At 51.5% G+C, this 14617-nt stretch overlaps 1 protein-coding gene across 3 annotated transcripts in view; it reads left to right on the forward strand.

Annotated features, from left to right (window-relative positions):
* Positions 1–14617, forward strand: part of LOC116515688 (ubiquitin carboxyl-terminal hydrolase 12-like) — a 55594-nt gene that overhangs the window by 24440 nt on the left and 16537 nt on the right. For 2 of the 3 annotated variants that reach the window (XM_032227850.1, XM_032227849.1), the window contains exons 2-4: positions 9016–9096; positions 12821–13034; positions 14168–14394. In XM_032227850.1, the coding sequence (XP_032083741.1) occupies positions 9016–9096; positions 12821–13034; positions 14168–14394 (522 nt within the window). Of the gene's footprint in view, positions 1–9014; positions 9097–12820; positions 13035–14167; positions 14395–14617 lie in introns of those variants that run through there. The other variant, XM_032227851.1, reaches the window with a different exon arrangement.

Below are 14617 nucleotides of genomic sequence, written 5' to 3' on the forward strand. Positions count from 1 at the left end.
CATTGCCCAATAAAAGAACTCTTGCAACAAACAGGCCATAAAAGATGGAGGAAGGAATATGTTTCAAATATAAAAACAGGCTGTAAGTAGCGAGTTGTACTTTTATTACAGTATTGTAATAAAATATTGGAGTAAGAAATGAGACAACATATCTGCCTGATTTAATTGAGTTCTTTACCCATAAAAAGATTCTACTGGCAAAAAAGGGGGAGGTGAGTGCCTGGGGGGGTCGCGTTCGGGCGGCCCCTGGATGGCGTTCCTGTGTCTTTACATCTCCTTGTTGGCTGGCGGCGGCGGTGGCGTTCCGCGGGCAGCGGCAGCGGCGGCATCATTTGGACAGCGGGTGCCTTTCAGCTGTGCTGCTGGAGAGAGGTTTTTGATTTATATTGGACTTGCTGGACCTGGGCTGGGCGTTGTTGGAGTGGTGGTCTGTGCCTCACCCCGAGGAGGGGGTGCTGAGTCGCTGCAGCAATGTGTGCCGGGACTGGGCGGCTGGGCTTTGCCGCTGCCACAGTTCTTCCAGGCCTCCCCCCCCCTCTCTTGATGCGGCCTTCTTTTTCTTTTCCTTGGTTGTTGCCGCTGCGGGGCTTTCGTGCTGCTTGGTACTCTGCTGCCTGACACACTGTCCATTTTTCACCATGGTCAGGGCAGCCAGCGCTATCTGCTGCCCCCTATTCCCCTCCCTGCAACCACCCCAGCCATCATAGACTCTGGGCCCTTGGGCCCTCTTTGGCTTCTTCCGGACTTACAGGAGGGGAGAGGGACTGAGGAATTCTTCCTCCTTTTCATTATCATTGGCCCTGACCTCCATATCTGCACAAATCTGCTTGAGTGGACTTCTTAAGATCTGCGCAATTTCTGTGGATGGAGTGTGTATGGTGTGATTGTTGATGAGTGAACCCACTTAAATTTAACTAATTTTATATTATTATTCACTGTATTTTGTACGCTTTTAATTGACCATAGTGGGGTATGTATGAGAGAGTGACTGTGGGTATATATGAGAGGACCGAGGGTGCAGCCTGGTGCCTCCTCCACTGAGTGCATAAGCAGAAGTGGTAGGGCGCCCAGGCCTACCTCTCGTCCTAGAATGAATGATAGACTTGGCCTGCCGGTGAAAGCGGGGGCCATGGGAGGGGGGATCTACGGGGTGGGGCGGAGCATTCCGGTCATGATGGGGAGGGGCAGGTATGACAGGAGTTACAGGGCTAGCCATCACTGGGGAAGGAGGGCTCACTACGTCACAGCAATCCCTTGTTCCAGCCCTGTAAGCTCAACTCAAGGACCTGGTGGCAAGAGAAGCCAGGATCCTGGTCTCAGGTTGTTGTTGCTAAATGCCAGGTCTGTGATTCATAAAGCTCTCCTCGTCCAGGACTTAATACTTGACGAGGGGGCAGACCTGGCATGTATTACTGAAACCTGGCTGGTCCATGAGGGAGGAGTCCCTCTCTCAGAAATGTGCCCGGAAGGGTTCCAGGTGCTCCACCAACCACGACACCAGTGAAGGGGTGGGGGAGTGGCAATTATTATCCGAGGATCATTGGTTCCTTGCAGGATCCCTGCTCCGGAGACTGTAGGGTGTGAGTCCCTTCTCTTGAAGTTGGACCTAGGGGTTCAAGTGGGCTTGCTTTTGACGTACCTACCTCTCAGCTGCGTCACAACAGCCCTGCCTGTGCTCCTGGAGTCAGTAGCCGGGTTGGCGGTGGAGTTCCCCAGACTGATAGTACTGGGGGACTTCAACCTGCCGTCCCTAGGCGAACGCTCTGATGGGGCCCAGGAGTTCATGGCTTCCATGACAACCATGGACTTGACCCAGGTAATTCAGGGTCCAACTCATAGAGCGGGACACACGCTCGACCTAGTGTTTCTCTCGGGGCAGTGGACACGTGATCTTGAGCTAAGGGGTATAGAGATCTCGCCCTTGTCATGGTCAGATCACTTCCTGTTGAGGCTTGATTTTCGGAAGCTACTCCCCCACTGCAGGAAGGTGGAACCGATTAAGTGGTTCCGCCCCAGGCACCTGATGGACCCGCTGGGATTTCAGAAGGAGCTTGGGGAAATACCTGACTCTCTTGCCCACAATCCAACAGAGTCCTTGGTCACCGCCTGGAATACAGCGGCGACTGGGGCGCTAGATCGGATTGCGCCTTTGCAGCCTCTCTGCGGCAGTGGATCCAGGAGGGCACCTTGGTTTACCGAGGAACTCCGGGAGATGAAGCACCAAAAGAGACGCCTAGAGCGATGCTGGAGGGCTAGCAACTCCGAATCCGACCGAACACTACTAAGAGCCTTCATTAGGACTTATTTAGTGGCGATACGGGCGGCAAAATGTGCACATTTTTCAACTCTTATTGCGTCCGCAGAATCTCGCCCAGCCGCCCTGTTTAGGATAACCCGCTCCCTCCTGAAAGGGGGGATGCCTTACAGGGACCGGCTGAGGAGTTTGCCCAGTTTCTGTCGGACAAAATCGCTCAGATCCGGACAGACCTTGACTGCACTTGGACAGAACCAGTGGAGATGCTGGGGGAGGGTCTTGCTCAGATTTCCTGGAATGAGTTCCAGCTTGTCACCCTTGATGAGGTGGACAAGGCCATGGGAGCGATGAGTGCCTCTACCTGTTTACTGGATCCATGTCCCTCCTGGCTGGTTTCGACCAGCAAGGAGGTAACACGAGGCTGGCTCCAGAGAATTACGAACGCTTCCTTGCGGGAGGGTTCTTTTCCACAACCTCTGAAGGAGGCAGTGGTGAGACCCCTCCTCAAGAAGCCTTCTCTGGATCCAGCTATTCTTAAAAACTATCGTCCAGTCTCCAACCTCCCTTTTTTAGGGAAGGTTGTTGAGAAGGTGGTGGCCCTCCAACTCCGACGAACCTTGGATGAAGCAGATCATCTAGACCCTTTTCAGTCTGGTTTCAGGCCTGGTTACTGCACCGAAACCCCTTTGGTCGCACTGACCGATGATCTCTGGTGGGCCAGGGATAGAGGACACTCCTCTATCCTTGTGCTCCTTGACCTCTCAGCGGCCTTCGATACCATCGACCATGATATCCTTCTGCGATGGCTGGAAGAGGTGGGAGTGTTAGGCACCGTTTTATGGTGGTTCTCCTCTTACCTCTCCGACAGGTCGCAGTCGGTGTTGGTTGGAGGACAGAGGTCAACTCCTAGGCCCCTTAATTATGGGGTGCCGCAGGGGTCGGTCTTGTCCCCCCTCCTACTTAATATCTACATGAAGCCACTGGGTGAGATCATTCGCCGGCACGGGATCAAATACCACCAGTATGCGGACGATACACAGTTGTATTTGTCCGCCCTGTGCCAACTCAGCGTAGCGGTGGAAGTGATGTTCCAGTGCCTGGAAGCTGTTAGGGTCTGGATGGGAGTGAACAAACTTGCACTCAATCCTGACAAGACCGAGTGGCTGTGGATGTTGCCTCCTAAGGACAGTCCAGCTAGTCCGTTCCTAAGCCTGGGAGGAGAAACTTTGCTCCCCTCAGAGAGGGTCCGCACCTTGGGGGTCCTGGATCCGCAGCTGATGTTGGAACATCACCTGTCAGCTGTGACCAGGGGGGCCTTTGCCCAGGTTCGCCTGGTGCACCAGTTGCAGCCCTATTTGGACCAGGAGGCACTGCAAACAGTCACTCACGCCCTCGTCACCTCAAGACTGGATTACTGTAATGCGCTCTACATGGGGCTGCCCCTGAAAAGTGTTCGGAGACTACAATTAGTCCAGAATGCAGCTGCGCAAGCGATACTAGGTGTACCTAAGTACACCCACACTACACCTATCCTCCGCGAGCAGCACTGGCTTCCTATTGGTCTCCGAGCACGATTCAAGGTGCTGGTTATCACCTTTAAAGCCCTACATGGCCTAGGATCCGGATATCTACAAGACCGTCTTCTGCCGCACACCTCCCTAAGACCGATAAGATTGCACAGGATGGGCCTTCTCCAGGTACCATCAGCAGGACAATGCCGGCTGGCGACGCCACGGAGTAGGGCCTTCTCTGTTGCCACTCCGCCCCTATGGAATGAGCTACCCCCAGAGATCCGGACCCTACCCACTCTCATGGCCTTCCAAAAAGCTATCAAAACCTGGCTATTCCGGCAGGCCTGGTGCTGTTGACCTCTGGATTGAGGTCCAGCCTCGCTTACACTGGGTGCATGTTGTGTCTTTTTAAATTTGTTGTGTTTTATTTGTTTTTAATCTTTTTTAATATTTTTGTTTCTGTAAGCCGCCCGGAGTCCCCTGGGATTGGGCGGCCTATAAATTTAATAAACAGTAAACAGTAAACATTCTGACCAAGGCTAGGACTTCGTCCATTCAAATGGGACTTCCTGCCCAATCTGATAAGAATACCGCTGATCAGGGTAACAAGGAGACTATAGGACCAGGGGATCCAGGCGCAGGCCTCTTTAAGGAAGCTACTCCTCAGGAGTTGGTTCCAGTGCCACAGCTGTTCCTGGAAATTATCCAGCGACAATGGGTTCAACCTGGGTCATTGGCCAATCCTAGTGGGGTGGATAAAAAGCTCTATTCGGTAGAGACTGCCATGGAGGAGCTCTTGAAGCTTCCGCAAGTAGATGATCCCATAGTGGCACTGACCTCCAACTCAGCCCTCCCAGCCGATCTACTGGAAGGTCTGAAAGCGGAGGACAAAAAAGTGGAGAAGGCCTGCCATAAAACTCACATGGTCACTGCATGGGCCATGAAGGCCTCCTCCTCCTCTTCCTACTTCAGCAGGGCAGCACTGTTTTGGCTTCCCAACCTCCCTGCTGGGGATGCTAGATCACGCCAAGATGTGAACAAGATCATTGCAGCAGTCGAGTATTTGGCCGACGCTTCACTTAACGCCACCAAATTTTCATCTAGGGCTATGGCTTCAAATGTGACCACCCGCCGCTTGCTGTAGCTATGCCACTGGCAGGCAGTCATGAAGGCTAAGTTGAAGTTGGCCTCACCACCCTTCAAGGGTGACAAGCTATTTGGGGAGGCCTTGGACTCTGTCTTGATTGAGTCCAAGGACAAACGGAAGATTTTACTGGTGGTCACCAAGAAACCAGACCGCAAAGGTCAGCCCTATTTTCGTAGGCAGTCCTTTCAGAATAATGACTCCCCTTCCACATTGGGGAGCTTTGCCAGGTCCTATTCCCAATCACAGGACCGCACCCAGAATAGGGCGTCCTTCAGGGACAGACCCAGGCAGCAGGGGAACCACAGGTCCTTTCGAGGGGGGGGGTTCCAACTGCTCCTTTCGCAGATCCAAGTGACCATCACCGGTCTCCTCCCATAGGGGGTCGGCTACAGCTTTACACCGACCAGCGGGAGGAGACAACAACGGACACTTGGGTACTGAACACCATTCGTCAGGGTCTCACCTTAGACTTCCTATCCCTTCCTCCTTGGTCCTTCATTCGTTGCCCCATCCCAAAGTCGCCCCACAAGCGACAAATGATGCAGGCGGAAATCCAGCATCTACTGGACATAGCGGCCATAGAGCAGGTGCCCCGGGGTCAGGAAGGCAGGGGATTCTACTCGATCCTCTTTCTGGTTCCCAAAGCTTCAGGTGGGGTGAGAGCCATTCTGGACCTCAAGAAACTCAATATCCACATAGAGTACAAGCGCTTCAGGATGCAGTCCCTCCAGACCATCTTGGGTTGCATCAGGCAAGGTGACTTCCTGACTTCAATCGACCTGAAGGAAGCATACCTGCATGTTCCCATTCATCCAGCGCATCGCAAGTTACTGAGGTTCCAGTTTGCAAACCAACATTATCAATACAAGGCTCTCCCCTTCGGCCTGTCATCGTCCCCCAGGACTTTCACCAAGCTCCTGGCTGCTGTCGCTGCACACCTCAGGACTTGTCTGGTGAGGATCGTCTACTACCTGGACGACATCCTGTTAATGTCGGTGTCCAGACAGAGGGCGCGCCAGGATCTCAATGCCACTGTCTATGCATTACAGCAACACGGGTTTTCCGTCAATCTGGAGAAGAGCCATTTGGAACCTACCTCCAGGATTCAACACCTGGGCATTGTGATCAACTCCAGAACCTGCAGAGTCTTCCTCACGCAGGAGCGGAGGGACAGCATCATATCCCTAGTACGCCAGGTCAGGAAATCCAGGTCAGCACCTCTAGTGACTCTGTCTCAGCTGCTGGGGAAGCTGATCTCATGCATCGCTGTTCCATGGGCGCGGCTGCACGCACGAGAACTTCAGTGGTTCCTTCTCCCCATACAGCGACGCAAGGCCAGCAACTCCAAGAGGGTGGTCACCATTCCCCCAAGAGTGGTTCGGTCACTTGGGTGGTGGCAATCCCCAGCACTAGCGAGGGGGATCCCTCTTCAAGGAACCAGAGTGCCTGGTCATAACAGCAGATGCCAGCTTATATGGCTGGGATGCTCACCTACAGACTCACATGACACAGGGCAGGTGGTCACAGGCAGAGCTCGCCCACAACATAAACTGGCTGAAACTCAGAGCCGCCAGTCTTGCCCTGTGCCACTTCTGTCGATTCATCGAGGGCCATCATGTCCTCATTCTGGCAGACAACATCGCCACCAAGGCTTACATCAATCATCAGGGCGGCACTCGACCGAAAGCCCTGATGTCGGAGGCAGAAGCATTGGGGCGTTGAGCAGAACGCCACCTCGAGTCCTTGAGGGCGGACCACATCTCCGAGGAGAACAATGTGATGGCGGACTGGCTGAGCAGAACGACCATCAGCAACTTGGAGTGGCAGCTTCATCCATCTCTGTTCCACCAGCTGACGCAGAGGTTTGGTCTCCCGGTTCTAAACCTATTTGCCAGTCCCGAGAACGCTCAGCTCCCCTGGTTTATTTCAAGGTTCCACTGCTTTGACGCGGAAGGGACGGATGCTCTTCGGTGCCGCTGGCCCCCAGGACTGCTATATGCGTTTCTGCCCCTCCCACTGATGCCTCAGGTGATCAAGAAGATCCTACTGGAGGGGGACGAGGTACTGCTCATGGCTCTGCACTGGCCACAGAGGTCCTGGTTCACCAACATTTTCAGTTTGTTGGTGACCGAGCATTGGCGCATTCCTCAGGAGCAGATTTCCCTCTACCAGGGGGCCATTCCTCACCCGGACCCTCGATGGCTTCAATTGGCCATGTGGCACTTGAGAGGGAGCTCCTGAGTCAGGACAACTTCTCTGACAGAGTCATCCGCACTATCCAGGCATCCAGGAGACCTCCCACTGTGCAGATCTATGACGCGACATGGACCAGTTTCTCTTCTTGGTGTCACTCCCATCAAATTATCGCCATGGCTGCGACAATGCCACAAATCCTGGATTTTCTACAGGACAGCTTGGACAACGGTCTGGCCCCCAACACACTTCAGAGGCAGACTGCAGCCCTGGCCACCATCTTGTCCAGAGACAATTCTCAAGCGCTCAGCAGACACCCAAGGGTTCGCAGCTTCCTGAAGGGGGCTACCAACTTACGTCCCCTGTTACCTGAATTGGGACTTGTCAATTGTCTTGCAGACCCTAACATCACTGCCATTCGAACCTATTCGCTCTTTGACATTTGTCGCTCAAAACTGCCTTCCTCATAGCCATTACCTTGGCACGCAGAATCTCAGAGCTGGCTGCACTCTCCATTAGGGAGGACCTTTGTATCATACATTCGGACAGGGTCATTCTGAGATTGGACCCAGCCTTTTAACCAAAAATTAACAGCTTATTCCACAGAACGCAGGAGGTGATCCTCCCCGACTTTTGCCCGCACCCTAGCCATCTCAGGGAGTGGGTCTGGCACAAGCTAGATGTGTGCCGCATTGTGCGGGTGAGCAAAAAGAGGACAGCCTTCTTTAGCAAGTCGGAATCGTTCTTCGTTTCATTCCAACCTACTTCAATGGGCAGGAAGGTGTCATCTTCCACCATAGGTCGCTGGCTGCACGTATGCATAAAGTTGGCCTACGAACAACAAGCCAGGCCTGTTCCTCCTTGTATAACAGCACACTCCACAAGGAGCACCACGACGATGGCCGTCTGGGCCACTCAAGCACCCATTGAGGAGATCTGTCGGGCAGCCACTTGGTCCTCGCCGGCCCCGTTCATTCAAAACTACCTTTGCCTCGGCTGAGGCTTTGGAAGGAGTGTCTTACAGTGGGTCCTTGCAGCCCCTGTTAACTAGGACGTTCCTTCTTCCCACCCTGGGATCACATAGCAGCGCCTAGGAGAATGACCGTTGGCTTACCTGAATGGTCGTTCTCTAGGCACTGCGGGAGTGTCCACCCTGGGGTTTTTTCTTGGATGGGTGCAGGACCTTGCACCATAAGACACAGACTTTTCCATACAGCAACCTTTGGATCAGATACCTTTGTTTTTAAAACTGAGCCTCTATGGGGAACAGGAGGCGTGGCTACACAAAGATTTGAACTCAGTCCTTGGGCAGCAAGCTGAAGTTAACCCATACTTGGACGCTCCTGCAGCACCTAGAGAATGACCATTCAGGTAAGCCAATGGTCATTTTGTTGAAGGAAGCATAAATAAAGGAGGTGACACAATTGAAGTTCATTTACCTCAATTTTTGTATCTATTTACAAAATTTATCTGGTTTTTTCCAGGGCGCTGCTCAGGAGAGTCCATGCAAGGGTTAAATACAGCCAAACTGCCCAGAACTGAATTGAATCTTTAAGCCACGCCTCTGGTGCTGATTATCCCCAGATTTTTTCAATTCAGCTAGCCCAGCGAACGGGCTTAAAGTTTCTCTTCATTTCTTTTACTAGCTTGGACTCTCTTGAGCATTTATTGTGAGTATTATTCAATTTAGGATGTGAACAGGCTGAATGAGTGTATTCAATTTTCTTTAGTTCGTTCCTGGCTCACTCTTCTTTCCTCCGGCGTCCTGTTTAACTCCCAGGAGCCGCTCGGAACGCAGGCAGCTGCTGGGGCAAGCGCGCGGGTCGGAGTTCACTAAATGAACTGTTGTAAGTCAAGGACTACCTGTACCCATTTTACCCGTCTTTTCTTCCCTCTGTTTTGTCTTCCAGGGCGCCAATGCCTCTGCTTTGGAGAAAGAGATTGGTGCGGATCAATTTCCTATGAACGAGCATTACTTCGGCTTGGTTAATGTGAGTGGCTCTTTTGTGCTTCTTGGGCAGTTGTCTGATCGTTGTGTCTTCTTTTATCATCCCTGGATTTGGAACCAAACACCCCTGAGTACCCCTGAGTACCCCTTGGATTCACTGCTACTGGAGCCAGTTTGTATCCTGAATCTCAGAAACTCTGCTTAAAAATTGACCTTTGCAAAGTAAAGCAAGAATTCAAACATTGGCCATTTGTCTGCTTGAGGAAGTTTGATCAATTGGTTAGGAAGCAGCAGCAGCAGAAGTGTCTTTCCAGTCAGAATGAGATACAAAACTCCTGAGACAGGTGGACCACAGAGAAAGGGGCTGGCCCAGAAAAAGCCACCTTTCTGCCCTTTTTTAAAAAGCAGAAACCTTTGGGCCAGAGCTTGCAAGTATTTGCTCATTGCAGGGACGTGCAGTCACTAGAGGCAAGGGAGGCAGAGCCTCACCAGTCTCCTCAGGAAAAGGAAAGAAATTTAAATAATTTTTTTAAAATAATTAAAGCCAAGATATTTGCTACCAGATTCCAGGTCACAGTGGCTTGGTGTCTGCTTAGTGTTAACCAAAGCAGGAGGCGAGAGAACTCGGGGCCTCCTTTGCATAAGGAATTTTTCGCCTTCTAAAAGTTAAGAAAGAGTTAAAAGGCAAAAAAGTTCAGATGCAAAAGAGGCACTAATTCTCCCGCCTCCTGATCTGGGAGCAGCGAATCATGTCTTCTTGAGCATGCTTACGTTGGGCGGGTTATTTCGGAGGGCGCGCTTCAGAGGAGAGAGGAGTGGGGGAGAAGGAGGAGGCTCGCTCTTCACCCCTCCCCAACCTTCCCAGGGTCCAGATTCCCTTCGCTGCAACCCTTGCCGTATCTTGCATCCCAAAGGTGGGTGGGTGTGGGAGCTTTGGTGGCCCCAATTCTTCTCTGGGGGGGGTGTCTCCTGGGGCTCCTGGCTAGATAGACTCCCGAGGAGCGACCCCTTCCCTCCTAGTACCCCTGTGGGTGGCTGGAAACATCCGCGCATTTTAGCCAGCCATAAAACACTTAGCCGGGGGTTTCCTTACAAGAGCCAGGCGGGAGAAGCCCTCGCTTCTTTCTTGTGGAGACGGGCACTTTGCATCGCGGGAGCTGCCAAGCGCCTTTGCTGCAGACCTGGGTGCTTGGCGGCTCCCGCGATGCAAAGTGCCCTGCCGCCCGCCTGCTGCCCCGGCCTGCTTGCCAGGCTCCACTGCTGGAAGTCCCGGATCGCCTCTGGGGGAAGGCTGAGTGAGAAGCAGAGCGAAGCTTCTCCGTGGCCTCCTGGCGCTGCGCAGAGGCTCTCGCAGGAGCGCGTGCCAGCGGCCGGCGGCCCGGAGCGGCCCCGGCTACGAGACAAGGCAGCGCTTAAAGCAGCCGCTGCCGCCGCCACCACCCCTCCTTCACCCGGCGGGGCGTTCCTGCCACCTTGGGCCGCTTTGCCGCGCGGCAGCTGCTTCTGCAAGGAGGCGCTGGGCCAGGAACTTGAGAAGCCGGTGGATCGATCTGCCTTGTCTCACAGCTGGGGCCGCTCCGGGCCGCCGGCCGCTGGCATGCGCTCCTGCGAGAGAGACTGCGCAGCGCTGGGAGGCCGCGGAGAAGCTTCGCTCCGCTTCTCATAGCCTTCCCCCAGAGGCGATCTGGGACTTCCAGCGGTGGAGCTTGGAGAAGCAGCGGCCGCAGGCCAGGGCAGCGGGTGGGCGGCGACATTAGGGGCGGCGGGGCACTTTGCATCGCGGGAGCCGCCAAGCGCCTTTGCTGCAGACCCGGGCGCTTGGCTGTTCCCACGATGCAAATTCCCCCCCCCCCCACCGCCGAGGCTGGCCGCTGTCCTGCTGAGCTGCTTCGCAAAAGGATGCCCAGGTGAGCCTCACCAGGCATAAACCTCACCACACGTCACTGGCTGATTGTGAGAGTTTAATCCTGCCCTAATCCTGTGGAAGTGAACCTAAGGCTGGACCCATCCATGGTCAGCTTGGAGCTTGTATTTGAAAGCTGAATTGAACTTCCAGATGTGTGGATGGGAGCATCCCAAAAGAATAGAATTCTGTGGGATGGAGGGAAGCGTAATAGGCTCAGAGACCATGAGATGCTGAAACCCATTGGTCATGTCAATGTCCATGGCTCTTCTCCCTGCAGGGAAGTGGAATTGCAGAAGGGGTGTACAATGACCCCGGCAAAGCTATAATAAAAAGTGTTTCATCTTCATTCAGTTTGCTGCTTTGAGGCAAGAGATTCACAAATCTGCTTCAGGAGTGATTTGATTGATGATTAACTGAACCAAAGCACCCTATCAAAGCTTTCCACAGCCTAGGGTTGAACAGCACACAGCTCCCAATACATTATTTTCAATGGGTAAATATTAGTTTTGTTTATACCAGGGGTCTCCAACCTCGTCAACTTCAACTCCCAGAAAGCTGGCTGAGGAACTCTGGGAGTTGAAGTCCTCAAGTCTTAAAGTTGCCAAGGTTGGAGACACCTGGTTTATACTGAGAGTCTTGATGTGGATGGAGGAAGCTGTTGCGGAGATGAAGATGATGATGTATTCTGAATGTCAGATGATTTCTCCCAGATGTGATCATCTCCCCTCAGATTCTCTTTTCTTTCTCTGAAATGAAGCAACCTTCCAATGTGACAGATGCAAACATCTGCTTTCAGCTTTGTAAACAGGAAGCATGTAGACACTGTCTAACTCATCCCTAGGACATTTTCCTCCTAAGCGTGCTGGTCTCTTCTCTAAACATCCTTGATCTGAGCTGACTCTGGAAAGAGCCTCCTCTAACCCTCCTTGGCATCCCATCAGAGTTCTGGCTGCTGTCAGCTCCACACATAAATCATGGTCGGGTCACAAACAGCCCCCTCGCCCTGAGCACCACCCATCGCTGACAGTCGTAACAGCATAGCAACAGATTCCTCTGGAGTGACAGGCAACGACATAGTTCCCCTCCCTAATTGAACAGCATTGTTGCTTTGTGGAATGGGTGGGAGGGTGGGCCAAATGGCATTGCAAAGCTTTTAAAAAGTCTGGGTCAGCTCCCTTCACGGAGGGTCAACAAAGGAAATACTTCAGGCATATTGTGGGGACGGGCAGCTGTGGGACATTTCATGGTTGAGGAAGTCCTGACAAAGCCCCCAAACTAGCCTACAAGGCAGGCAACCCCAAGACAGATCCAGGTGGAGATTACAGAGGGAATGCATTCGGAGCCAGTGCAGCAGTTTCAGCTTAAGCAAAGCATTCAGGGACAAAAACTTCTCAGGCTTCCTGCAGCTCTGAATCCTCAAAAAGATTCTACTCCCCTCAAATGGTGGGGTTTTTTTGTTAGAATATTGCATGCAACACCTTCGCTTTTTATACTATTTTGTCAGCCTCCCTCTATCCTCTTCTTTGCCAGCTTACTTAGAAGGCAGAATAACAAAAGTTGGAAAGGATCTTGGAGGTCTTCCGGTCCAATTCCTTGCTTGAGCAGGAGATCATCTACTAAGTGTCTCCAACCTTGACAATTTTAAGACTTCAAAGTCTACAAGTCTTAAATTGTTTACAAGTTGTCCATAAGTCTTAAACTTGCCAAGGTTGGACACCCCTGCCTTATACTCTTGGTTTCCTTAGTTCTCTTTTGCCTGCAGTTGGATAACCATTTTGCTGACTGACAGACAGACGCACACACACACACACACACACACACACACACACACACAGTTACTTTTCTTTTTCTGTTCTCCCAGTTTGGAAATACCTGCTATTGTAACTCAGTCCTCCAGGCCCTTTACTTCTGTCGTCCATTTCGGGAAAAGGTTTTGGCCTATAAAGTCCAGGCCCGCAAAAAGGAGACCCTTCTGACGTGCTTGTCGGACCTTTTCAACAGCATTGCCACCCAGAAGAAGAAAGTGGGGGTCATCCCCCCCAAGAAGTTCATTTCCCGGCTGAGGAAAGAAAACGGTAAGGAAGCCTCTCGGGGGGAGAGGATGCTGGAGGCTTCTGCGTGATTGGAGGCCTTTGGAAGCCTCTCGCTCAGAACTAGGGATTTGGGGGAACAGGAAGCTCCCTCATACCGGTAGACCTCGACTTACAACCGCTGAGTTAGCACTGAAAACTGTCTTAAGACTGTTTTTCATACTTATGACCATGCAGCATCCCCAAAGTCACATGATCAAACTTAAGACATTTCCAGCAATTGATGTTTATGACTGTCGCAGTGTCCCATTATCATGTGGTCCCCTTTTGCGACTTTCTGACAAAAAAAGTCAATGGGGAATGCAGATTCACTTAACAACCCTGTTACTAATTTAACAAATCATTCACTTGACCGTTTTGGCAAGAAAGGTTGTAAAATGGGGCAAAACTCACTTAACAACTGTCTTGCTTAGCAAGAGAAATGTTGGGCTCAATTCTGGTCATAAGTGGAGGACTACCTCTACTGGGGTATGTATGGACACACATCTCCATTAAGCTCCCTGTCTCTCTTAACCTTTTAAAAAATTCTGTTAATTTAAGAATCAAGCTACTTGCAAATAGCGAATCACCATAGTGACCACTAGGCACAGATGGTAGAGAGCATCCAGGTTCAACGTCTGATTAAAGAATGTCTTTTAACTGACTAAGCCAACCTTGAGAACTAGTTAGTAAGTAAATCAGACTCACATGGTAATCATTTTGTAACTGGGCCCATCGTTTGTCGTCCTTTGCCCTTAACTTCAGGTAGTTCTCAACTGAACAACCAGTCAATTGACTTATCCTTACGACCTTTGGAGTGTCCCCATGGTCCTGTGATCAGAAATAGTGTGCTTGGCAACTGGCATGTACTTATAGCAGTTGCACTGTCCCAGAGTAATGTGATCATTTCACTCATGATATTATATGCATGCTGTGAATATGTTCACATCTCCTTCTTCAAAACCTATTTTTGCTAAGCACTTTTGCTCATTTTTGATAAAAGCATGCCCACGTTGCTAGGGTTAGTATCTGTCCTTGCATCTGAAATTCTGTAATGACTTTAACCGTACTAGGCTGGCAGCCTAATATTTTAATTCCTCTGCTTTTGTTGTTGTTGTTGTGTGCCTTCTTGTTACCAGAGCTATTTGACAACTATATGCAGCAGGACGCACATGAATTCCTGAACTATCTATTGAACACAATTGCGGACTTGCTGCAGGAAGAAAAGAAGCAGGAAAAACAGAATGGCAAACTCCAGAACGGAAGCATTGAGAGTGATGAAGGGGAGAAGGCAGAGCTTACGTGGGTCCACGAAATCTTCCAGGGAACACTAACAAACGAAACTCGCTGTTTAAACTGTGAAGCTGTAGGTGGCTCTTTACTTTCTCTGAAATTCCTACTTAGTGGTGATCTTTCCCAAGAGTGTTGCCTGTGTTTTCCCCCCATCTTCCTACTGTCCGTATATAAACAAGAGAACAGTCATTCTAGTTGCTAAATCTGTCCTCCCTTGTAGGAGCACATGAAGTTCATAACTCTGCCCCACTCTTATCTCAGTTCTTGTTCTCGATCTGAGATGCTCTCTGAGCTTG

Source organism: Thamnophis elegans, chromosome 12, assembly GCF_009769535.1.
Source record: "Thamnophis elegans isolate rThaEle1 chromosome 12, rThaEle1.pri, whole genome shotgun sequence".
Taxonomy (NCBI): domain Eukaryota; kingdom Metazoa; phylum Chordata; class Lepidosauria; order Squamata; family Colubridae; genus Thamnophis; species Thamnophis elegans.